General features: G+C 38.2%; 3 protein-coding genes across 6 annotated transcripts; 2 read left to right on the top strand and 1 right to left on the bottom strand.

Annotated features, from left to right (window-relative positions):
• Positions 1–2,204: 2,204 nt before the first annotated feature.
• Positions 2,205–14,790, bottom strand: LOC113660751 (serine/threonine-protein kinase ICK-like). The gene is made up of 14 exons (XM_027174517.2): positions 14,611–14,790; positions 14,230–14,399; positions 12,943–13,184; positions 11,526–11,580; positions 9,794–9,915; positions 9,622–9,701; positions 8,275–8,407; positions 7,968–8,139; positions 7,686–7,853; positions 7,162–7,419; positions 4,862–5,067; positions 4,290–4,432; positions 3,244–3,357; positions 2,205–2,595 (listed from the first exon to the last, which is right to left on the bottom strand). The coding sequence occupies exons 3-14, from the start codon at positions 13,041–13,043 to the stop codon at positions 2,438–2,440; spliced, it is 1,710 nt and encodes a 569-aa protein (XP_027030318.2). The 5' UTR covers positions 13,044–13,184; positions 14,230–14,399; positions 14,611–14,790; the 3' UTR covers positions 2,205–2,437.
• Positions 14,791–14,882: 92 nt separating this feature from the next.
• On the top strand, positions 14,883–21,141 carry LOC113660752 (centrosomal protein of 55 kDa-like). 4 transcript variants are annotated; one of them, XM_027174520.2, is made up of 7 exons: positions 14,883–15,031; positions 15,284–15,448; positions 16,848–17,084; positions 17,857–18,013; positions 18,467–18,618; positions 20,454–20,579; positions 20,676–21,141. In XM_027174520.2, exons 2-7 carry the CDS (start codon positions 15,293–15,295, stop codon positions 20,886–20,888), a joined length of 1,041 nt encoding a protein of 346 aa, XP_027030321.1. In that variant the 5' UTR covers positions 14,883–15,031; positions 15,284–15,292; the 3' UTR covers positions 20,889–21,141. The 4 variants fall into 4 exon arrangements, with proteins under 4 accessions (XP_027030321.1, XP_027030322.1, XP_047672359.1 ...); XM_027174521.2 differs by having other exon boundaries at positions 17,857–18,007; XM_047816403.1 differs by lacking the exon at positions 14,883–15,031 and adding an exon at positions 15,068–15,093.
• Positions 21,142–21,852: 711 nt separating this feature from the next.
• LOC125145251 (free fatty acid receptor 4-like) lies at positions 21,853–23,483 on the top strand. Its single transcript, XM_047816668.1, has 3 exons — positions 21,853–22,476; positions 22,571–22,702; positions 23,127–23,483. Exons 1-3 carry the CDS (start codon positions 21,952–21,954, stop codon positions 23,481–23,483), a joined length of 1,014 nt encoding a protein of 337 aa, XP_047672624.1. The 5' UTR covers positions 21,853–21,951.
• The last annotated feature ends 2,756 nt before the right edge of the window (positions 23,484–26,239 follow it).

The raw sequence follows: 26,239 nt of genomic DNA on the forward strand, positions 1-26,239 counted from the left end.
GCTAAATGCACTTAAGCATGATTCCTCTCATTATCCTTGTTGTGATTGCTTTTGTGTTGTGGCATACCTCTGCTTCGCAGCCTTATTGACAAAACTATTCATTCCCTCTTTGGCCAATCTGTGCAACATACTGATCTTGTGTATGAGTCGACCTCGGACACCCTGTCACTAAAAGTAGATTATTCTGAAACACTATTGTAATATTGTGTACTGTTGTGTCTGCCGTTTGTCTGTCTGTGCCGGCACAGCTATGCCCAGTCCTCCTACCCACCACCAACGCTGCAATTGAAAGCAATTAATTTGAATAATATGGAAGTATATTAAACATATAATTGAGAGAACTAAGTAGGTGAGAGTGAGACTTGACAGTCTCAGAGAAGGGAGTAATGTTGAGAAAAATCTTGGAGGAGGAGCATGTGTGGCATAAATAAAACATAAAATAATTAATCTATATTAATGTACATAAATAACTAATGCATATTAGCCTCATACTTAAATGTATTTGTTACCACCTTCATCCTAGTACATCCCTGCATCTCATTCTATTCTATTCCATTTTTTCATCTATAGCACATCTGTACAAAAAATTAATTTATTTTTTTATTTATTTTTTAATTTTTTACAGGTGTATTTTTGTTAATCTCATCATAAGAATACTTGGCAATAAAGCACTTTCTGATTCTGATGGGTTTTGCTAAACCTAGTATTAGCCCATGGAGTTCTCTGTGTGTTTTGGTGGCAAAAGCTGATGGTACGATGCGATTTTGTACTGATCAGAAAAAGAATCAGAATCAGAAAGGTCTTTATTTATTTAAGTATGTTTTCACATACGAGGAATTTGTTTTAGTACAGGAGCTCCACAGTGTAAACAGAATGGCAATGATAAGAAATTAACACATATATAATAGACAGTTGTATGTACAGTGACAAAAAATGTGCAAATTGAAATATAAATGAGTACGTGTAAACAATGAAGAATAGGGTTTGTTCTGTGCATGTTAGATGTTCATCAGATGTATGTTAAGTGTTCATCAGATGGATTTTTTTTTCAGAAATAGTAATTATAGTAACTTTTATTATTATAGTAATTATAGTGATTATAGTAACGTTAATTTTGTGACTGTTTTCCATTACCTAAGATGGAGGACTGCATCGATAATGTGGGCCCAGCTGAATTTGTTAGCAAATTAGATATGTTTAGGTTAGATAAGGTTATTGGCAAGCGCCATTGACACCACGAGCATCCGAAATATCTGCTTTCTTGACTCCCGAAATGCACAGGCAACTTTTCAGCAATTTGTTAATACTGTACTCGCAGGTCTAGAGAACTGCAGTGTTTATTTTAATGACCTAGTGGTCTATTTGTCTACTTGATCGGAACATGTGTCTCTCTTACCCTTCAGCGACTTTCTGAGGCTTTACTGACTTTGAATTTGGCCAAATGTGAGCAAAGCTACGGTGATGTGTCTAGGTAAGCAAGTGGTGGAAGGTCAAGTTTGCCCTGTGAACACTAAAGTCCTAGCCATAAAGGAGTTCCTGGGAACCATGGACTCGGCATGACCTGAGGATGAATTTTCAGGTATGGCAGGTTATTACAGACGTTTTTTAGGAACTTCTCAGTAGTTGCAAAGCCCCTGACGGACATTCTTATTTTGACTATTTATTTGGTCATCTGATAATCAAAATACCTTTCTCACTATTAAGGAGTTGTTGTGTAATGCTCCTGTTCGGTCTGCCCCAAATTTCTCAATACCATTTAAGTTGGAGGTGGATGCCAGCGCAGTTGGGAGTAGGCCCTGGTCTTTTTACAAGAAGATGTAGAAGGTATTGTTCACCCCATCTGTTATTTGTTTAAGAAGTTTACTAAACACCATTACAATTATTCTACAATTGAGAAAGAGGCATTAGCATTAGTACTAGCGCTAGAAAATTTTGAGGTAGATGTTGGGGCTACTGCATGTCCAGTGATTTTATAAACCGACCACAAACCTCTTACATTTTTGTGTCAGATATATAATCAAAATCAAAGTCTAATGAGATGGGCTCTGATAGTCCAAAATTATAATATTGAAATCAGACACAAGAGGGTAGACGATAATGTGGTTGCTGATGCACTTTCTTTTCACTTTTTTTTTGCTTACGTCCCACTAATACTTCTAGTCCAACTTTAGGGATGTAACATCACCAAATCCAATGAACATATATTAATGCATGAAATGTTTTGTTTGTTTTTATTATGCGGAATAAGAGAAATGTACAACAGAAACATTGACACTAGCACTGAGATTCTTCTGCATATTTTGCAAAGTCCATATGAAAACTATACACAAACTGTTTACACAGAGGAATGTAAAAGTTTATTGCTGTATAAGAAATTACAGATTTAAAATAAAAAAAAAAAATCACAGGGTAGAGAAAGCAGCGTGTTGGATTTGGCCTAACGACGTCCGTATTTGGCAGACCAGTCTGTGCGGCCGTGAACGGGCTGCACTGAAGGCCGAGATCGCGTGCTGTGGGTGCTCGTGGTGGGAGACGGCACGTAAGACGACGTGCCCATATGACTATTTGACCTGCTTGATTTCCATGGTGCATAATCTGGGAAATGACAAAGTTCACATGAAAAGGTATTAAATACAGTTGGAGTCCTCCCAGGGGAAACACGAATAAATGCGAATATATGGGAAGAAATGCAATAATTACACAACACAAAGACATCAATATGGACAGAGTGCAGAAACACAAAATCAAATCCTGTAGTGTGGATTAATTTTGGATAAGAGCATGGCTACACATTATTTAGATGACTCTGGAATAATTTAAAAATAAAAACTAAACACTGCATAATTTATAAGTATTTACATTTTTCCAGCTGTTAACTAATTACATTTGAAGAATAAGCCTTTATTTTTGTCACATATACATTTACAGCATAGTGACATCCCAACGTTATTTACATTATATATATATATGTGTTTGGGTCAGAGCACAGCTTTGAAGAAGCCTATATTTATATCTGCATGAATTTAGATACTGAATATTTACGACCACCTGCACGTGTACCTGCAGCACATTTCCCACATAAAAAGCTTAAAAAAGGCCACATACTCCAAGAAAAGTACTAAAACTACTTATAATGCTGATGAGGCTATTATTTGACTGGGAGTGTTACCTGATGTTATCTATTAACAACATTTTATGTTCACTGACATCAAGTACGACAAAAATGTAGTGTTTGTCTCTTACCATGGCTGCCTATGTTAGGGAGCGTCACTCCGACAGGAACTCTGCTGCCCTCCCACAGGTTTCCACTGTAGTCCTTTGCTGTGTTTACTGCTACATTCTTCTTTGTGCTTAACCCTTTCATATGCAAACACATCATACACAAGTTTATTACATAAAGCACGATCTGAGGATGAATTAAATACAATCAGGATTTTTATTTGTTCTGATTGTAACACTTTAGTTACAAACATTATAGCCCAATTCAGCTTTATATTAGAGCAATTTTGGCTCTCTGATGGAGCACCAACACCCTCTCATAGACAGTATAAATGATAAAACAATGAAGTTCGTCTACAGCACAGTCTGTAAATAACTACCAAGATGCTGCCAAATTATTTGGCTTTAGCTATATACTTTATATAGACTACTTACTCAAACGCACTTGAACAAACTCATACTTTAGTTCCTTCCATGCGATGCCACTCTCTGCCTTGTCCTGATTAGACTATGATTTGATATTAAAAAGACATTCCCTCTGTGAGATTTAAAAGAATAGCTGGTTGTTGAATTGTGGCAGCATTTTTAAAGCTCTTTTTTTTTGTTCTTTTGTCTGATCCCCATTCAGGGTCGCCACAGCAGATCACGTGGTCTGCATATTAGATTTTACACTGGATTCCCTTCTTGTTGCAACCCTTCCGTTTTATCTGGGTTTGGGACCACCACTGAGACTTGATGCTTCAGTGGTTGGGTTAGCTCCCTGTCTAAAAAAAATCCAACCCTGGCCAATGCAATGAAAACACAGGATCCTGCCTCCATATTCATATGAGCCATTAACCACCGCTGTGTGGAGTGTGACATAAAAACAATACTTTAGTTTAGTTTACATTTTGAAACCATTTATCTAAAACATATACATAATATAAAACATATACTTTTACATGAAAACTTCATTACCGAGTTATATGATAAAATATTTCAAATATTTATTTTCTTTGACATTTCCAGGTAAGAGTTTAATTTTGGAAAAACATCCTGAATGCTTTAGCTTTGATGGCATGTGTAAATACCTGGTAAATATCTTGACTGGTTCAAGTAATGCTGTTTGGCTGATGCTGTCCTGGACGACTCCTGGAAGGGCAGCGTGTTGTTTATATTTGTGACTCCATCCTTCCTGACGTTGGATAGACTGAAATCTAAAGCATTTCCCTGCCTGCACGAAAAAGTATATAAAAGAGAAAAACTAGAATGAAAACTAGAAAGTAAATGAAACAGATCTCTCTGCAAAGCTGATCCATTGCATCAATTTTAGATTTTAAAGTGTCTGTAAGGACATTTTATGCAGTCCTTCACAAAAAATGAATGCAAGTCAACTACAGTATATGAACACTAACTATCATGTTTCTTGTTTTTAAAATATTAAGAATTTTCTTTCAGAACATTAGCATGCGAGCACTTTCTCCCCTGTTTGTTGTGTGTTTATTTAAAAAAAAAAAACTTTGAACAGTGATTTAGGCTCATCTTATTTTAAGTCTGTGACCTATTGAACCAGAGTTAATGTATTCAATAATGGAGAATAATAGAGCACATTTGTATGTCGCTCTGGATAAGGGCGTCTTCCAAATACTGTAAATGTAATCACCTGTTCATGCTGCTGTCACCCTGTAGCCGTTTTTCATTGCTGGTGAAAATGGATTTGTTCAGTGTTGTGTTTGTAGAGTCTGTGTCCTCAGAATCATCCCAGTCTTCACCTTTTAAGACCCCCGTCACATTACCCCACCTCCTTCTGCCTCCTTTGGCCTTCGATAAACTGCTAGACAAATTTGCATTCTCCGGTTCTAGAGTTAGCTGCCACACACACACACACACACACACACACATCAATTGATATTTCATATTGATTAGCATGTTATGTTACCTGGAAACGAAGTCATTTTATTTGCTCCACCGGGTGCAAATAAAACAAATGTAATAGTTGCCCCGCATTCAAGGAAAACCTTAGTGTGCCTAATGGCAGCAAACATAATGTAATAACATATGGCAAGCTTATTTTAGCTAACTAAGTGCAATATTGTAGACTAAAGAGAACAAACAAATACACGACTGCTGTTTTTTGTCAGGGCTGGAAACACATTGGGGGTGTTCCCTCCTGGCATATAAAATAAAAAGCTACTATTAACATGTTAAAACATAAGGTGACCATGTGGTAAGCATCAGAGTTATATGTGCTGCACTATTTTGCTTGGTTTTGTCAGGATTTCCACATACGGTGGTGTGAAAAATTGTTGGCCCCCCTCCTGATTTTTTATTTTTCTGCAGGTTTTTCCACACTTTAATGTTTCAAATCATCAAACTAATTTACATATTAGTCAAAGATAATATACACAAGTAAACACAACATGCAGTTTTTAAATGAAGGTTTTTATTATTAAGGGGGAAAAAAATCCAAACCTACTGTACATGGTCCTGTGTGAAAAACTGCTTGCCCATAAACCTAATACCTGGTTGTGCCACCCTTAGCAGCAAAAACTGCAATCAAGCCTTTCCGATAACGTACAATGAGTCTGTTACAGAGCTGTGAAGGAATTTTGGTTCACTGGAGGGTTTTCGAGCATGAACCGCCTTTAATAGCCTGAGGTTATCTCAATAGGATTCAGGTCAGGACTTTGACTAGGCCACTCCAAAGTCTTCATTTTGTTTTTCTTTATCCATTCAGAAGTGGACTTGCTGGTGTATATGATCATTGTCCTGCTGCAGAACCCAAGTCCGCTTCAGCTTAAGGTCACGAACAGATGGCCACACACTGTCCTTCAGGATTTTTTGGTAGACAGCAGAATGCATGGTTACATTTATCACAGCACACATTTAAGTCTTCCAGGTCCTGAAGCAGCAAAACAGCCCCAGATCATCACACTACCACCATCATATTTTAATGTTGGTATGATGTTCTGCTTCTGAAATGCAGTGTTACTTTTACAGATGTAATGGAACACACACCTTCCAAAATTTCAGCTTTTTTCTTGTCAGTCCACAGAGTATTTTCCCAAAAGTCTTGGGGATCATCCAGATGTTTTCTGGCAAATATGAGATGAGCCTTTATGTTCTTTTTGCTCAACCTTCATTTAAAAACGGCATAATAAAAAATCAGGAAGGGGGCCAACACTTTCACAACACTGTACTTGTAATTCTGAGAATACTGTCCTGCTGATTACATTGTTTTTATTGTGGTTTAGCAGGTGCTGGGGATTTAGTTTGTAGCACAGACTACAGTTAGTGCACTGAGGCATGTCACAGGACCTGCGTAACACATGGCGCAGATCAATAAGCAATAAATTTATTTTCTTTGTCTGGTCGTTGAACCTACTATGAATAAGATGCTAACAGTCTGCACATGAATTCAGCTGTTTATTATTCGTTAGTTACTATAACTGAAACAATTATATAATATACAATATAGTTTGATCATACACTATCTGACCAATGTATTTTCTAATGCATGCAATTATCCGATAAGGCAGTTGTGTGGCAACAGCAGCCCAAGTGCATAAAATCATGTAGACACACATCAGAGCTTCAGGCTTCAGAGAGAACAGGCTCAATCAGGTAGAGTATGTAAAACTGGCTTAGGGGAAGTTTATAAAAAGGCCAGATGATGTATTTCCAATCTTCAACTGATCAGTTTTGCGTGAACCTGTGCCCAGGACCCACAATACCCAATGCACCGGTCGGAGCAAACTCTAGAAACTGTGAAAAATCTCGTGATTTCTGGAATATTCAATCCTATATCATGTGCACTGCAGTCACATGATTCGAAAACTGAATAATAGCATGAATGAGAAGGAGTATAGGTGTTCTAATTAAAATGACAATTTAGTGTAGAATGTGTTCAATTTTGAAAATAGATTTTTTTCACCTTTACAACAACACTGTGGCAGTGCTCACCTTGCTCTGCAAGCCTTTGTCATGTATTTGAGGGAAGCGGCTATGCACCGCTCTGTCTGTCTTGACCGCTGTCTTTCCTGGCCTTTTCGGTGGCTCTGGAAGGTGTAGAGGTTGATAGGTTGTATCGGGTAAAGGGAGGGTTGGGATCTGAGGAGAAGGATTTGGCCTGAGTTGCGGAGGCTGTGTTTTTCCTTGGTCCTTAATCTGCTGTGGTGCACCAAGGACCTGACCCACATGAAAGTAGGGATAGCGCAGGGCCTGAGATTCAAAGAGTACCATGAGACGGGGTTAGAACATGAGGAATGGTGATTTTAGTGTCACAGTTTTTTTTGTTGTTTTGCAGTATTATAACTCAGACCTGCCAACCATGAAGAAGAAGCACGAGCTGAAGAACCGGCTAAAACACCATTAATGTAAGACGGGGAAGGGGTGGATCTTCTGAAACTTCTTAAGGTTGCCAGGTTTGAATACTGTTTGTTTACACAAACCTTTTACATATTTACAAGTATTTGTAACTGTGTTACCTGGCTGGCTGCTGGCCGTTTTTTGGGGTCCCACTGCAGCAGGTCTCTCATCAGCTGAATGGCTTCGGAGCTAGCGTTGGGGATCAGGGTGGCTAGGTTAGTGGGCACACACTGTGGCCAGCGGAAACCCATGGAAGCTGCCAGCAGGCATCCTTCTGGCCAGTCATTCTATATGGTCAAGACAAACAATCAAACATTTACAAAAATACTAAAAAAAAATTAACTTCAAGCTAAATAGATCATTTAATTTACTATCTGTAATAATAGTTATTTATGTACTACCTTCTTTGGAGTTCCCAAAACCTGGCAGATCTTGAAAATAGTGTCCACCTCACTGGAGCCAGGAAACAGCGGCCTGAGCGTGTAGAGTTCAGCCATGATACAGCCTATGGCCCACTGGTCTATAGGTGAGCTGTAGCTTGTGGACTTGAGAAGTACTTCTGGAGCTCGGTACCTTTTGTCATGAGGGAAAAAGGCATTTACGTCTTGAGTCAGCAATTCTGCATTGTATATTCTGTGTCATTCCTTATTCAAACTATCATTCATATGATCACAAGAGAAGGAAAAAAGAGGGGGGGGGGGGCTTTACCATCTTGTCGACACATAGTCAGTGTAAGGAGGACAAGATCGGATCTCTCGTGCCAGTCCAAAGTCTGCGATTTTCACGAGATCAGGACCCATGCACAAAAGATTCTCTGGTTTCATGTCTCTATGAAAAAAACCTAGAAGAAAGGCAAAATCGTTAAGCAGGAACTTCTGGATATTAAACACAAAGCTACAAATAGCACACACACACGCACACACAATCAGAGACTGGATTTATAAAGATTCTCCTAATCATATCTCCTAATTAAAGAGCTCCTAATTTAGCTTAAAAATTCGTACTAGGAATCTTAGCTTAAGAGTGATTGAGGACCAATCTCAGAGCAGCTATGAGCAAGAAAAACACACATTTTTTTATCTTAGAGAGAAGGCTGGGCTGACCCTGATGCGAAGTATGACACATTCTTTTTAAGACTCTGATTGGTTGTCTAATAAAAAAAAAGGTGCACCTTTAAAATCTGGTCTAATATAAGCCTTCACTTTGTCTCCATGTTAAGATAATAGAGGCTATATCATGTAGGGATTACATTCATGACCGATCATATTAGAGATGTATATATGAGACTTATATTTAAATGTGTTTGTATTCATCCCCAATGAACAAGCCTGAGGCGACTGTGGTGAGGAAAAAACTCCCTTAGGTGGAAGAGTTAGAAACCTTGAGAGGAACCAGACTCAAAAGGGAACCTCATCGTCATTTGGATGACACTGGAGGGTGTGATTATAAACTGTTATAAACACCAAAGAGTGTTAAGAATAATATTCTTTCTACGGTCAGATACAGTCTGTGTACTGATTAGGAGGTTGTTGTCCTCAGAGACCACATGGAGTTCGTAACTTCTCTTTGAATATCCGCAATCTTTAAGAAGTGGAAAACAACTGGATCTGCCACAGTCACCTTGTAACGTATATGTACTCCGACACAGTTCAGAAATGTCATAGCGCCAAATTTGATCATTTCTGGCGCTATGGCATTTTGGCTCTGTTTCGGAGATGTTAGCATATCGGCGCTGTATCGCTAATATGATTGGTCGAAAATAATCCCTACACAATCTACGCTGTAGCATTGTATTAACACTATCATTATTAAATATTGTATACATTTCTTCTCCCTCTTCACCTTTCAGTCATTTTCTCCTCTGTTAAAGGATCTCTTACACCACTTAAAAGTCCTCCTCTCTACTGCTAACACTGTTCTGCTTTATGAGCTGATTTTAGAGTTAAAAATTTCTTTACTAGGCGCAACTCTATGCGCTGAGACTTTTTAATGAATACAGGACCAGATCTTTTAGTATTATTTATCTGTTAGTATAAACATATAAATAAAATATACCATGTTTGTGAATGAAAGCAAGTCCCTGAAGAATCTGATACATAATATTCCTCACTGCAGACTCTGGAAACATGCGTGTTCTGGAAAAAAATAAATATACAGGTGTGTAGGACACTCTGAGGATGCGATGAAGCTCACAGTCTGTGGTCCACAGTGCATTTTTCTTGGTTACCTTTCTTTCATTAGCTGGTACAGATTCTCCTTCATATACTCGAACACGAAGTAGAGTTCGTCATTTTCCCGGATGACCTCCTTCAGCTTGATCACGTTGGCATGGCTGAGTTTCTTCAGGGACTGGGAGTGAAAGAAATCACTGTTTTACCGACCGACAAACTTAAACTCCTGAATCTGAATAGTTTATTTCAAATAAAAATAAAGGTTAGTATGGACATGCCGTAGGGTTAAATAAAAGAGGGGGGGGGGGGGGGGGGCAACAACAACAGGATGCTGATGATTGATGCTGGTGAACTGTTTAAATGTTTTTATCAAATCGAAGTGTGTCCTTTGGAGCCTGTAAACAAGAGCTTGAGCCCTGGATTTAAAATAGGCAACACACACGTCAGCCATTTTATTAGCTAAGTTCTCTGTAATAAAACTGGTATTCCGAATAAAGTGTGCAGTGAGTATATTGTTAGGGTAAAAACACCATCTGTAAGACGACATGTGCTGATATACGACTATACTACGTGTGTGACGATATCTTGGAATTTGTTCTCATATTTATAGTTCAGATTTGATTTGCAAATTTGAATGACTTCTTAATCTCTCTCAGTTCAATAATTCCATGCATTGGAAAAGATTCATCATCATCAACATCTAGTAAATGTACTTGATACTGTAGGCTTCCTGCTTGATAGCATGCTTTTAATTTTTAAATAGGATTTAAACAGAGGACAAGTAGAGTTAGAAACACTGCAATATCAAGACAGACACAGACAGACACACACACGAGTCACCTACTATCTTCACAATGCTGCTGCAGAATATTTTTTTAGTTTTTTTTAATGAAGTATGCCAGCAATTATGGACAAAAAAGTGACAAAACAATCATAAGAAATGCAAGGACATGTAACCCCCCACCCCCCCTCAGAGCAGCTGAAGCCAAACATATTTTATAAGTAATGACTTGTATGTGGGAGTAGGGTTGGGAACCGAGAACCGGTTCTTATTCAGAACCGGTTCTGTTTTTTAACAGGAACCCGAACCGCCCGGAATTTTTAAGTTTCGGTTCCAAACGCGGTTCCGATGCGATGCGATGACGGGCAAAGCGCTGGGAGCGGTCAACTTAAACTTGAATATTAATTGTTTACACTGTTTACAGTCACACAACCAAATTAACGCAGCTTACCACAGAAATCAGTCACTCGCGCTGCTGTGCTGAAGTACGCTTTGTGTTAAACATGTCTAAAAAAAAAAAGTCTAAAGTGTGGATTCATTTCCAAAGCTACAACAATGAAGCAAATCTACCCCCTCTGAGAGGGTTTTCTCCATAGCTGGAGATACAATAAGCCAGGAAAGGTCTCGTCTTCTCCCAGAGAAAGCAGACATGTTCATTTTTCTTCAGAAAAATTGCTAACTGTTTTGCTAAGTTGTAATTGGATGTTAAATTTGATGTTGGATTTATTTAAATTGATTCATTTCAAATATGAATTGAAATGCTCTGTTTAAAATATTTAAAGAGTGATTGATAAACACAAATGGAATTTTTCAAGTATTATGCATTATTTTTCACATTTCTTTTATTAATGATTCAGAATCAGAACCGGGAATCGTAAGGCAGAACTGGAACCGGAAAATTTCTTTTGATACCCAACCCTATGTGGGAGAGAGCATGAAGAGAGATGAAAGCATGATATTTTATGATTTTATGAAAACTTTTCTATCATGACAGCGACTGTGCGTACCTTGACCTCACGGAGATTCATGCACTCCTCCCAGGAATAGAACTTCCTTTTCATTCTGCGTAAGGAAATGAATCAAAATTCAATATAAATACACATACTGATTTGTGACGCTAAAAATACAACGGTAAATTCATTAACCATGAGGATACAATTTGCAAATAACAAATCCTGCAGGAAAGGACAAAAAGAAATACAAATAGTCACGATTGTGTTTTCCTTGTATGTCTCCCTGTGGTGGATCATGAACTCTGGAGCTGCTTGGCAGTCCGTGATTTTAGCAGTCTTTAGACATGAACATCAGATGAACCTCAACAGTTTACCAAAAAGGCTCTGATTACCTTGTTGATGCATTTTGCAGAGTAGTATTTTTTCATTATATAATTCTTACAGATTGCTCATTCTTTACAGATTAGATGACTATGTGCTGCCAAACCAATTTCCTTAATACGTTGTTAATTTAAATCAATAAAACACTCCTGTTAATGTCCCCTCTCTCATAACAACATCCTGCTCAAGTTAAAAATAGAGCATGCATTAACTGTGGCTTTCAGAAGCCTCACAGATGTCTACATAATCACCAGAGTGGAAGGCTTTATACCCTGGGATCCACCGCAGCTGAAACAGGCTACGTGACTGGTCTGAACATTATACTGTACATTGTTGTACACACTTACTGAAAAGGCGATGCCAATCACCAGCTGCTTAATTGCAAACACATAATGCTTCAAGTGATATGAGTTGAAGTCATGACCTCACAGAAATTCACAAATCCTGTCAACATCAAACACAATAGCCTTGATCTTATGCTTGATCTCTGCACTTGGCTTATATCGTTACTTGTTCTGCAGCTCTGTGCTCGGCTAGCCTCGGTCTGCGTCCCTGTGCCCGGCTAGCCTCTGTCTGCGTCCCTGTGCCCGGCTAGCCTCGGTCTGCGTCCCTGTGCCCGGCTAGCCTCGGTCTGCGTCCCTGTGCCCGGCTAGCCTCGGTCTGCGTCCCTGTGCCCGGCTAGCCTCGGTCTGCGTCCCTGTGCCCGGCTAGCCTCGGTCTGCGTCCCTGTGCCCGGCTAGCCTCGGTCTGCGTCCCTGTGCCCGGCTAGCCTCGGTCTGCGGCCGTGTGCCCGGCTAGCCTCGGTCTGCGGCCGTGTGCCCGGCTAGCCTCGGTCTGCGGCCGTGTGCCCGGCTAGCCTCGGTCTGCTTCCATGTGCTTGGCTAGTCAATGTCTGCTGCCCTGTGCTCGGCTAGTCAGTGTCTGCTGCCATGTGCTTGGCTAGTCACAGTCTGTAGCCCAATACTTAAGCAGTCTCACAGCTACAGCTGAGTTTCTTAAGTAACTACATTTATCTCATATCTTATATTTACATGATCCTCATACACATTCCGCTACAAACACAGAAAAGCTTTACAACAACTTGACTCACTTCTTGACAGCAACTAGCTCACCAGACTCCAGGCAGCGGCTCAGTGTGACTGAGCCATAGGTGCCATCGCCAAGCTGCCGTAGGGCAGTGTATCGGTTCATAGTGCGTTATTCTTTCTTAGTATGACACACAGTGGCGCCTGTCACCTGTACGATGGCCGCCCAAATGCAGCCAGGGTCTGTGGTTACAGCGGAGTTGAGTGACAGGCTGGGAAGTCATGATGTTCGTGTACACGCCACCACCTACAAAGAACAGAATGACAGCATAAACAGATTATTAACAACTCCACACACAATGATGCCAGAATCTGAAATTAAACGATCTTTAAAGCAGTTTTAAGCTGTGCAATTGCAGTGGACTGAAATTGAGACGATCCAAATGACAGAACTACTATTAAAAAAATGGATGCAGACCGTAATGGTATGAAAGCCAGGACTTTTATTCTGATTACCTTTTTTTTTCCATTTCTACAAAGTATACACTTTGAGTACAACAATAATAATTGCCAATTGCTGTCAAATGTTAAAAAATAAAGGTTTTCTATTTTAACTTTTACTTTATAGATAAACACACAGAGTGGCAGGCAAAGGTCATATGCAGGTCTCAGTGCTTGCAGACTACAAACTCAAAAATATCTCTGTGTACTTGCAGGCATTTTTACTTTTAAATATTCTTTAACTTAAATACCATTAAAGTAAAATCCTGCATTAATGACCTTATACGGTTATGTGATAAAGCCATGGCGCCATGTGACTGCCCTATAATACTATTGCCAGTGGGATTTAACCCGTACGCCATCTTTACCTAAAAAGGGCGATGCATCAGCACTTTATTAATATTAGACTATTCACCCCCTCACACAAAGCATGTTCCAAATCTTAACACCATTTATGCTGATCATCTTACAGGTTGTTCATTCGTCAAAGTGGGGCTTTATTGTAACTCAGCACATCATCGTGAACTTTTGACTTCGTCATCGTTCCTCGGTTTTTTGGGAAAAAATGTTTTCCTCATTTTGTTCTGCTTTTAAGCACCATTAGCTCTATCAAGAAAGGATTACATCTACACGGGGTCCTACGTTATGGATGTGCAGTTTCTGACCAGATTGCTCATGTTGGTGGCTTTCAAGTCCTTTGAAAAGATTATAACATTCTCTGGATTAAGCTTAATACAGAGAATGTTATATCCAGGCAACATCTGCATAGAAGCAGATGTTGCCTGGATATGAAACACTTCCTGATTTGTGATTATTATTATTATTATTATTATTATTATTATTATAACTACCTTTTCTGATTGTTGCTGTAACGTTGGCTCGAGTTGCTTGTGTGTCATGTTGAGGATGGAGTCTGATTATATGATCACGTGACCACGATAAACTAATCCTAATCCGGTCCTAATTGGTCCACGCCCCCATTCGTGACGTCAGGGCAGCTTAGCTATCAGCTAAGCTAAAGCTATCAAAAAATAACAAATAACAATATAGTGGTAAATATAATAACACGTATGTGATCGATTTCCTGACTGTATAACACCTTGGTGATTAACATCACTGCTGTGTGACTGTTGTTAGCTTTAATTCAGAGTTTCTACGATTTATGAATACACCCATAAGCTAACGGTAGCTACACAAGCTTTAGTGCGACACTTAAGCCCCAGGATATTTACCTGTCGTACATCGCAGCCAGTCCAGTCTGTGGTTATAACCTTACTCTAATCCCATCTGCACATCTCAGTGTAAACAACATGAAGCTGTCCCTAACAACTGCCGAGTGAATCGCACAACAAACAAGTACAAAACAAACAAACCGTTTTCTCGACCCACCCGTATTCCTACAAACCCCGCCCCCTTCGATATGATTGGGTAAACCTTGCCTTAAGCTCTGACTACCAACCAATCAAATCACAGAACACGACGGTACTGGCCAATCAAACATCAATATGTCTACATGTTTGCAATACGGATAGGAAAAGGATTGAAGAGTAGGGCTGCGTTTAAACTGTGTGCTACCGTCATAAATTAAGTGCACTACTTACCGTTAAGTATGCAGATTGGGACGTGGCCAATAAATAAACGGCTCGTGCGAAGGTAAGCGCGCGAATTAAAAAGTTTCCCAAATAATAATGTTGTTATAACCGATATAAGGCCAGGTTAATAGTTATATATTCATGTCACATACATATAAACGTAACAGCTGAAGATTAGACAAGAATGTGTTATTTTTTTATAATTAGCTCAATCCGTTATAAGTGACGTTAATTCTGGCTAAAACCGTTAGCATATAAAATTAGCAAACAAATTGACTGAAAGGATTTGATCTAAAGTTGTGCTGTTTTGTAGGGCTGGAAAATGGCGTCTAAACTTTCTAGAAATTCCAGGAGTTATTCCGAAGGGGACATTAATAAACGAAGGGAGGAAAATACTTCTTTACGAAAGACTCCTGATGAAGTTTCTGACCACAAGGGGGCGCCATCCGTCTTCCAGGAAAACCACGTTTATTTAGAGGTAAATTGGAACTTCAGTAATAGCATCGAGACTCATTTATGAACCTGGATACAGACAGATGTATTTGTAAATAGTTTATAAGCATGTGGTTATTATATAGCATGGTGCTACATAAGGACAACAAATAGCTACAGAAAATAACACAGCCATGGCTAAACCAAAAGACTGTGCAGACAGGACAGGTGAGGACAGGACAGCTGAGGGTTGGACAGGACAGGTGAGGACAGGATGGGACAGGTGAGGTCATGTGAGGTGAGGACAGGTCAGGTGAGGTAAGGTCAGGACAGGTGAGGTAAGAACAGGTCAGGTGAGGTAAGAACAGGACAGGTGAGGTCAGGACAGGTGAGGTAAAACAGGTCAGGTGAAGTAAAAACAGGTCAGGTGAGGACAGGATAGGGGAGGTGAGGAATGGACAGGTCAGGTGAGGTAGGAACAGGACAGGATAGGGGAGGTCAGGACAGTACAGCTTTGTCATTGCATAGTACAGGTTTCATATCAACAAAATGCCATTTAGCATGCATTATTGTCTGGAGAGAAAATAGCACCAACCAGTTTACAAACTGTATGGACCATTGTGCAAAAGAAAGGGATCTGTAAGCACACCTACACATGTGATAGCAGTATTTTTGTTATACATGTGAACTTACATGTAAGAGACCAAATAACATAAACCTGGACTTCAAATCATATAATTTGCAGGTATTACTGAACTTCTATATATGGAATATTCTGTTTAGGTTAAATTGCTTTACCAGAAGTATAAGCAGTGGGTAGCGTTCTCGCTTCACAGCTCCAGGCTCCTCACTTCATTGCAGAGCTGTGCTTCCTGTTTTTTCACCATGTTCACTGGGCTTTCCTCACAGCTCCAGATTCATTGCCACCATTAGGATAAAAACATTACTAAAGATGAAGGAACAAAAAAAAAAAAAGTTATATATAATATATATATATATATATATATATATATATATATATATATATATATATATATATATATATATATATATATAATGTTCGTGTTCACTGTTATCTCCTAAAAATATTTTCTCCCTTACTATTTTTCAGTGACATTAGATGTAATTATTAAGAAATGTATTGCAGTAGGTTTGGAGTCAGCAAATGACAAAATGTGAGTGTTATGGTGAGGAAAAAATTGTGCTGCTGCATCAGTGAAGTTGATGAAGTGAGGGCAGGTTCCCACTGGCATCACTATCAAATGCCATTGTGGGTAACATAGAAAACATAATCCATTCTGAACTGAAATACATTAAGGTTTTATTACAAATTAACCTTGGACACCATTTCAAAATCACATGTTAGTTATAAGGATCATATTAATGTTTTCTGCAACAGTCCTTCCAAAGGTCTCTTTTTCCCCCATGATGTTTTAACTTTGAAGAGAATCCTTTCGCTGGAGACGCTGAGGGAGAAAAACTCACAGCAGATCCTGGCCAGAGATCAGGAAATCGCCTACCTTTGGCAGATGCTGAGGTCGGAAACTGTGACCAGCCTTCATACCCAAATCATCCAGCTGAGAGCAGAGGCTGAAATAAGAGAGACACTCTATCACAGCCTCAAACAGGAGACAGAGGAGGTGAAGAAAAAAGTGGAAGCTGTCTTACAACAAACAAGTAAAGTAGGTCTCTCTCTCTCTCTCTCTCTCTCTCACACACACACACACACACACACACACACACACACACACACACACACACACACACACACACACACACACACTAATCTAAATCATGTTTTCAACACTACTGTGTTTCCAATTGCAATTCACAGCTTGCACCCAAGATGGCAGCATTTGTAAATAAAGATCATAAAGGAACTATAATCTTTTTTCCACATGCAATATATGAGCCTGTCACTGTCAATTTTATTCGTATAAATAGTCATCTAAAATAGCTCTGAATGTCAGCTCTTTGTTTGAGTCCTGGGTTTCTCCTGTGAAAAGAAAAGGAGGAAAATCAGTCAGGGGCATCGGGTAAACTTTGGGTATAGCTAATACAACTTAAATGCCTTTAACCTAGGTGTATGTAAACTTTTGGCCACCGCAGTATAATATTTAATGTTTTTTAATTGCAATACGTCAAATATTGTCATTAGGATTATAGAAGAAATGAACTCGTTTGATTAGACAGTCTTTTATTTGTAGACAGAGCACTGCAGATGGTCAAACTGCCACCGGGAACTCCACGATGATCCAGGAACAGCTTATAGATATAGGTGTGATGTTATGGTCCCAAGGTGCTTCCTCACCCGTTCCATCTCTTGCGTAACTGCAGCCATCCTGTTAGTGTGACTGAACTGATCTGTTGGTACATGCTCATCATCTTTGAGACATCTTTGATCTGCAAGAGAAACTGTTTGTTGTCTTCTTCTTTCTGTTTGCTGTTGAAAAGGTCATAGAGAAGAACGAGCAGTGGCTTATGTATGACCAGCAGAGAGAGGCTTATGTAAAGGTGGTGCTAGCAGAAAGGTGCCAACTGGAGCAGGAGTTACATCAGTTCAAAAATGCCCTACTACAGAAAGAGATAAAGGTTGATACAGAAGGTGAAGGTGTGTTCATATATATATATATATATATATATATATATATATATATATATATATATATATAGATATATATATATATAGATAGATATAGATATATATAGATAGATATAGATATAGGTATATATATATTCGATACCAAAAATTAAGCCATGCACAGTTTATTAATGTCACTCTGCAATTTGGTTGATAGTTGAACTATTTACAAGCTACTTGATTTAAAGTGGTAACATTAAAGAAATGGAAAATCTGATATAATGTGCTAGAACAAAATCGAACTATCTACCTTAACGGTGGCCTGGTTGCTCAGCGAGAAGTGTTGTAACGTCAGAGCTTTGTGGTAAACAGTCAATCATTAGTTGAGGTGTGAGTGTGTGTAGTTTTGCATGTAATTCCTATTTTATTATTACTGTTAATACAGTCAAAGTTCATTATTATTATTTTCTTTTCCGGTAAAAGAGCGAGAGTTGGAGATACAGCAGTGCTATGAGAAGCTTGTAGACGAGCTCGAGAGAGAACAACAAAAGGGTCAGCAGCTGCTAACTGAACACCATCAGATCAGAAAGGAACTGGTAGAGGAGAGGCTGAAGTCAGCAGAGCTTCAACAGCAGGTAGAGGTTTAACAGTGGTTTAACAGATTGTAGTAAAGTTTTTGAAATCATAGGCAATTATCTAACACAGTTTTGCGTAATTAAGATTTGGGAATGTCTTCTATTTTAACAACAAATCCTACCTACATTTGTATTGGGAATGCTAAATATGGACAACAATTTCAAATATCCTGTCAGCCCATGACAAGGATTGCTTCGTGTCTGCAGACATATTTTGATGCTTCCCAGAGATCTGGCAATGACCAGGAAATTTAGATTCACTCAAACATTATCCTCATCCCCAGTAGTACATCTGTAGTACATATTGTGGAACTGCATCTGGCCAGATGTGGAGTTTAAGCTGGTATAGAACTTAGGACAAATGTCTGAGCATATGTTTATGCTGGTTACTGCATTCGTTAAATTATACAGTATGTAGTTATCGTGTATTTAAAGTTTGAATTGTTGTAATCTTTACTTCTTCTAGCTCAGTGGTCCCCAACCCCCGGGCCGCGGACCGGTACCGGTCCGTGGACCAAATGGTACTGGGCCGCCCAAGGAACATTAAATTATTTACATTTTATTTACTGTGGTGTATTTCTTTTGGGTTTGTGTGGATTTCCATGAACGAGAGGTTAACCGGGAGCTGAGAGACGTCACCTAAAGCCGCACCAATACCGAACAAATATCATGATATCGGGCCGGGTTTAGGTGTTGCGGCAGTGGCGTTGTAGCTTTGGTGGAGAGAAGGTGTTTATCGCTCTTCTCTCTGTTCACCGGTACTTGCTCATGTTTAACAGTGCTTGGTGTACGTGTATATTGTGTTTGCTCAAATTTAACCCACAAATTAGCAAAAATGAGCACGAAACAGACGTCGTTAGAAAGTTAGAAACTCTGCCTGTGTTCTGGATTAAAGTCATGGCGGAATACCCTGAGATTGTCACCACAGCCCTTACATCCCTATTTCCATTTCCGACATGCTATCTGTGTGAAGCGGGGTTTCCTGCAGTTACAGCAACCAAAACAAAACAACGGAATAAACTGGACATAAGCAACACACTTCGGGTGTCATTGCCTCCTATTACCCCAGATGGAACCGTCTCGTTGCAAAGAAACAAGCTCAGGGTTCTCATGGATTTAGCGTTATAGTGAGTTAAAAAGGCATGTTTAAATACAATTAAATTAAAATTATTCATTTTAATTTAATTGTATAGCCGCCACCTCCCACCCCCAGGGGGCCACGGTAAAATTATCAAACATTGACCGGTCCGCGGAGAAAAAAGGTTGGGGACCACTGTTCTAGCTGAACGTTCTTCTTATGTCCATACTGTGTTTTATCAAGCTTTATGTTTGTGTTGCCGTTTAAATTCTACCATTTAATTTTCACTTTTTCCTCAGTATTTGTGTTGTCGGATTCATTTGTTAGATAGCTTACTGACAGAGATTTTAGCTTAAGAGGTATGCATCCAAATGCTAGAGAGGGTTAGCAATAGCGAGAGTAGTGTAGTGTCATTACGGGAAAATAGTAGTGTTTGTAGATCTACATGGACTGCCTGTGACCCATGGGATTGCAGTCAATAGAACCACTCGGAGACTGTCACACTGTCGATTGAACTGTCGAACTGCCGTTGCGTCGGATGGTCTTCATCGGTGAACATTTGAAGACTTCAACGGGAAGGAATTAGTGTTAAGTCTGTAATGAACTCAGACATTACACTGACCTATTAGTTCCTCAGGTTGACTATAAACTGTTGTAGAAAGGACATTATTTACATTTACATTATTTTTTGTTCATTAATTCATTCATTCAGTGTGTTATCACGGTCAACAATAATATTTTTTTTGGCCACCCTCAGATTCACCTGTCTGCCAAAGACCTTCAAGACGTGAATCATGAAAATCAGCATCTCCAACTGCAACTTCACAGAGTTCTAAAGAAGCTGAAAAAGGCTTTGGAAAAAGTGGTCATATTAGAATCTGAGGTAAGACTCACAAGTCACAGTACAGTACATCCACCACACAGATCATGGCATATTAAGTTTGAACTGTCGAGTCATGCTGTGCCTTGTGGACTGCAGAAAGAGAGAGAGACGTCATCATCTGTGTCAAAAGCCTACGCTGACCTGGAAAGAGTTCCCAAAGAAAGTCCTCCGAGCTTTTCATCATCTCCTGGAAGTCTCAATCTCCTTGACAAAAGTTTTCTGGAGTGTCCAGTTTGTAGAGCTAAATATCCAACTAATGGCCATAGAGAGCTGCTGGTACATATTGATCACTGCTTTGGTTCAGATTGATATCATCCAATTAAAGTTTACAACATTTTGATTTTGAAGACAACTGAAAGGCTTTTGAAGAAAACCGAATGGAATTTTGATATATTACATATTCACTAAATCCTAGTTTTCAGTTATGCTTAAATATTTCAATATCCTCTGCTATATGTACTGTATTTGTTAACTATTTCCATGTTCATTCAATTAAACACTTACTGTAAACGTCTGTTTTTAGACAAAATGACCAATAAACCGTTTAACCTGACTTTAGTCACAAGGTATTTGTGTTTGGCTTCTAAAAACTATCACAGACACATGAATGGATATCAAATTCTGAAAAGTATGGTGATAAGTGAGGTAAATGAGGATGTCAGGTGAGCTTCACATAACCCCAAACACTAAGTGAATTGTCAACTGTCACCACAAAAGAGCTGGTTCTGTCAGCAAAGTACTGTAGTTCTGTCCCAACATCAATTTGTAAATAAATGAATGAATCAATGAATCAATCAATAATATGAACTGTGTACGGTTTTGTAGATTGAAAAAACGAGTACCTTTAAATATGTAGTCAGTAGATGGAGCTCCTCAATAAAGCTCTTGGTAACGGAAAATTTACTGATTACTAAATGGACTTGCGCAAATATTGTGCAAGCACTATGAAATGAATAAAAGGACAGGAAGACTAGTGTATTTACCCAAGATGGCAAGTGTTATAGTAACTTTTTAAACACCTCTGTTGTCAAGGAGGTTTTCATGGCATTAATGCCACAGAAGATTACAAGGGAAGTAGTGAGTGAATAATTAAGCCAGACAGAGACAGAGAGTTAATGACAGAAATTTGACTGAGAGTCTAGTTTCCTCCAGCCCCCTAAATAAAGCTGTAAAGTCTTTATATATGAAGAAATTAGTTTATAGGATACAGGGCACAGTCTTGTATCACCGCAAACAGCTGCAGGAACGAGGAAGTCGTAATTTTTGTGGGTTATACAGTACTAAAAGGAATGACGCAAGGAGATTAACTCTACAAAAGATCCCAGTTCTGCTGACATAATCCATGTGTCACTGAGGGACGACGTTACTCGTAATGGAACCTACATCCCATCTTCCTGGGCAGAACTTCTCCCATTTCTCCTTCTTCTCCGAGCTGCATCATTCATACTGGTTTGTGCCAGTAATGGAGACCATGGTTCTACTGATCCTCTTTTTAATTTCAGTGGTTGGCAACATTGGTGCACTTGTCCTGGTTTTGCAAGAAAGACAACTAGCGAACACAACCAACTTAACCATGAACCTTTTCCTGGCGGATCTTTTGTTTGTCAGCACTGTTCCTTTTGTGATTACTGTGAGGTGGACCAAGGCATGGAAGCTGGGCTCCGCTGCCTGCAACTTGATCATGTACTTCATCAGCGTGAGTGGTATTGTTACCAGCACCACACTGGCTGCCATCAGTATGGAGAGACTGCTTGCAATATTGAAGATGAAAACTACACACAGTCTAAATCCCAGATGGACACAAGGAGTGATATTTCTTATCTGGTTCATTTCTGCTATTGCAATGTTACCTCTGTCACTGTTCTCCAGTGTGATAACAGCCATCTCCCCACAACAGGTTATAACGGTTCTCTCTCTCTTACTCTTTTTTTTTTAAATGTTGCTCTAGCAGGTTTTGAGAATGTATTACAGCTCTATGTCTTTGTTCACAGGGAGAAATGACCATATGCGCTCTTATATGGCCGAATTTAAAGGTCGAGATTTTGTGGTATGCCATCTTCCTTGCATTAGGCTTCCTGGTACCGGGTTTTAGCATTGTTCTCAGTTACACCCAAATCTTACAGGTAAAAGATACGGTACGGTAAACAGTTCTTCCATTTAACTTAAATATGTATCAAATATTGACAGGAAGTATAGACAAGAACATATTAGTCAACACTTTTAGCATTCGTTTTCATCATTGATTTTATATCATCATTGTAGAAGACATTGTAAATAATTTAATTTATTTTATTTATATTTTAATAAAATATATTTATTATTATTGTATTATTAATAATAATAATTGTATTATTTTCTCTTATCTAAAGAGGGACCAGAGGGTGTCATGAAAATGTGTGATAGTGATAAACTCAAAATTAAACAAAACACTGGTTTGCAAAGCCTCAAGTTGAGAAGTAATGTTTTATGTAGTAGTAGTAATACTACTAATAATAATAATAATAACAATAATAGTAATACATGACACTTAATTGTTGCTGAACACAGATCAAGCGGCGTTCCAAAAGAAGACTTCACATGACCACATCACAAAGACAAGCACAGTCAAGCACAGTGTCTAAACAGGACTACAAACTTTTCCGTACACTCCTTATTCTCATGATATCTTTCTTCATCATGTGGAGTCCCATCTATATCTTCACCTTTCTCATTCTCATACACAACACCCAAGTCCATCTTCCTATTACCTCCTCTATGTTTGTCTGGGTGCTGACATTCACCATGGCCAACTCAGCCCTGAATCCTGTCCTCTACAGCCTTTGCCAGCTGAGGCACAGATGGCAAAGGCTTTTTTGTGCCACAGCGATCACCAGGTCAAAGAGCTGTTACTCAGTAGGGAAATAATTGTACTTATCTTACGCCTAAGTCATTTCTTTTGTAATTCAGTGATTCTTAGGATAACTTGATTAAATAAATGTGTGACAATTCTTTTTCTTATTATATACAACTCATAAGAAGTACTTACATAGATCAACAAGAACCATACTGCAAGAACCAAGCAACTAACCAAACAGAAATAAAAATGTTCCCATGGCTACAGTTTGTAAAAAAAAAAAGTTCACATTATTATTAATATACGTAATGTTAATGCCATTTTCTTTCCTTTCATTATAGCACATGTGCTATCAAGGTGCAATAAAAGAAAATAATAAGCTTATGTAAATGTTGGTAGCGTGCTATAACTGTGAATTACAAGCTTGCTATAGTTTGTAGTCTAATAAAAAAATTCTAACAATAAAATCACCATAAACTGTGGTTACAATCTTTGGCTTATCTGTCACACGCTATTAGAAAAACGGAAATGATGTCGTAGATGGTGTTTGATGATTATTTTAGTAAAAAAAAACAAAACGTTTTATGGACAAGTGTTGACATTTTAACCTTTTATAAGAAGCTAATTTATTAGGCTGGCTTGTTGGGTGGTATTGTACAGTGAGAGCAGCAATGCTTCTTCTCTGTCCATAATACAAGTGGGTATATTTTATAAGCTGTGAATAAATTCATTTTGAGTTATAGATTATGACAGAGATGTTCCATTAGTCTATTTGCATGTAATTTCATTACTCAGTAAGCTACCTCAATAACTTTTCCTATAATAGGAAATAGCAATTCCATTTCAGTTTATTTTAGAGATTGCGTGATCTGTTCTGCAAAGTCATTGACATTCGAGGAAGTTATCATGTACAATATATGACTATAAGGTTTGTGGACACCTGACAAATCATATCCATATGTGGGTCTTCCACAAACTATTATGTATTACATATACAGTACTGTGCAAAAGTTTTTGGCAGGTGTGAAAAAATGCTGTAAACAAAGAATGCTTTCAGAAATATAACTAATGAGTGTTTATTTCTGTCAATTTACAAAATGCAAAGTGAGCAAACAAAAGAAAAATCTAAATCAAATCAATATTTGGTGTTACTACCATTTGCCTTCAAACCAGCATGAAGTGATGGCACGACTCCCACAGAGCCCTGATCTCAACATCATTGAGTGTGTTTGGGATTACATGAAGAGACAGAAGGATGTGAGAAAGCCTACATCCACAGAAGATCTGTGGTTAGTTCTCTAAGATGTTTGGAACAACCTGCCAGTCGAGTTCCTTCAAAAACTGTGCAAGTGTACCTAGAAGAATTGCTGCTGTTTTGAAGGCAAAGGGAGGTCACACCAAATATTGATTTGATTTAGATTTCTCTTTTGTTCATTCACTGCATTTTGTTCATTTATGAAAATAAACGTTTAACACTTCCATTTTTGAAAGCATTCTTTGTTTACAGCATTTTTTCACATCTGCCTAAAACTTTTGCACAGTACTGTATAATGTTTGGAAACAAAATTGTATGGGCTCATACATGTTCCAGCACGTCAAAGCCCCTGTGCACAAAACAAGCTCTATGAAGACAACGTTTGCCAAGCCTGGTGTAGTAGAACAGTTCCCACAGCCACATTCCAACATCTACTGTAAGACCTTCAGAGAAGTTGGAAGATTGATAAAACAGCAAAAGGGGATTGATTGTATTACTGAATGTGATGTTCAAAAAGCATAAATTGTTGTGATGGTCAAGAGTTATGTATACAATATAGTGCATATAGTATACGGACAAGCATAGGGCAATTTAGCTCCCCTATGATCACTAAGTGAAGTTTGAATGATGTGAGATTGTGTTCTGTTTGTATGTGGATGATTAAGATGTTAAAAAAAAGATGGCTGTAAAACTGAATGTCTTAATCTTACTTGTTTGTGAAACTTTGACTGTTCTGTATTACATTTTCAGACTACAAGACTGTGATTACATTCATTGGTCTGCTTCACCGTGTGGGCACGATGGCTTCGAACCTCTAGGGATAAGGTCTCAGGTTTCACTGTCTCAGATAGTTCTCACTTTAAATCTGGCAAGCATGAAGTTGAGAAATCTGATAATGTTTATCTGATTATAAATAAGAATAACACATATATTGATTGCTATTAATTGAGCAATTTCATTGTTTTTATAATACTAAAATATCTTCCATCCAGCTCTGAACTCTCTGATATATTTTACCTAGTATCCAATTAATTTGTTGAGAACTATATTAGTATTATTTTAGTTTAATTATGAATGGTTTACAAACCATCTTAATCTACTGAAAATATTTATATAATCAGTTTTTAAAATAATAATAATAATAATAATAAAAGTGGGATTAACTGGTAATATACCACTTATAGTGCTTTTAAAAAGCATTTTTTCCCTTTACACATTTTCTTTTCTTCTTTTGTTATCCGATGATTTATTTGTTATAACAGAAATAACACATATATAGCCTTTATAATAATAATAATAATAATAATAATAATAATAATAATAATAATAATAATAAATAAATAAATAAATAAATAAATAAATAAATAAATAAATAAATAAAATAAAGGTGTAAATTGACAGCAGATGGTAGCGGGCTTTAAATTAGCTCCAAATGGCTAATTACAAGGATTTTTTATAGCTTTCAGGCAAACAGAATCACTGTCAGGTGTTTAAAGGTGCCAGTGCATTACCTTTAATTAGGCTTTGGTGTCAAATAACTGTTTTCAATTAACTTTTTAAATGAATTACTAT

This window comes from Tachysurus fulvidraco, chromosome 7, assembly GCF_022655615.1.
Source record: "Tachysurus fulvidraco isolate hzauxx_2018 chromosome 7, HZAU_PFXX_2.0, whole genome shotgun sequence".
In the NCBI taxonomy this organism is placed as follows: domain Eukaryota; kingdom Metazoa; phylum Chordata; class Actinopteri; order Siluriformes; family Bagridae; genus Tachysurus; species Tachysurus fulvidraco.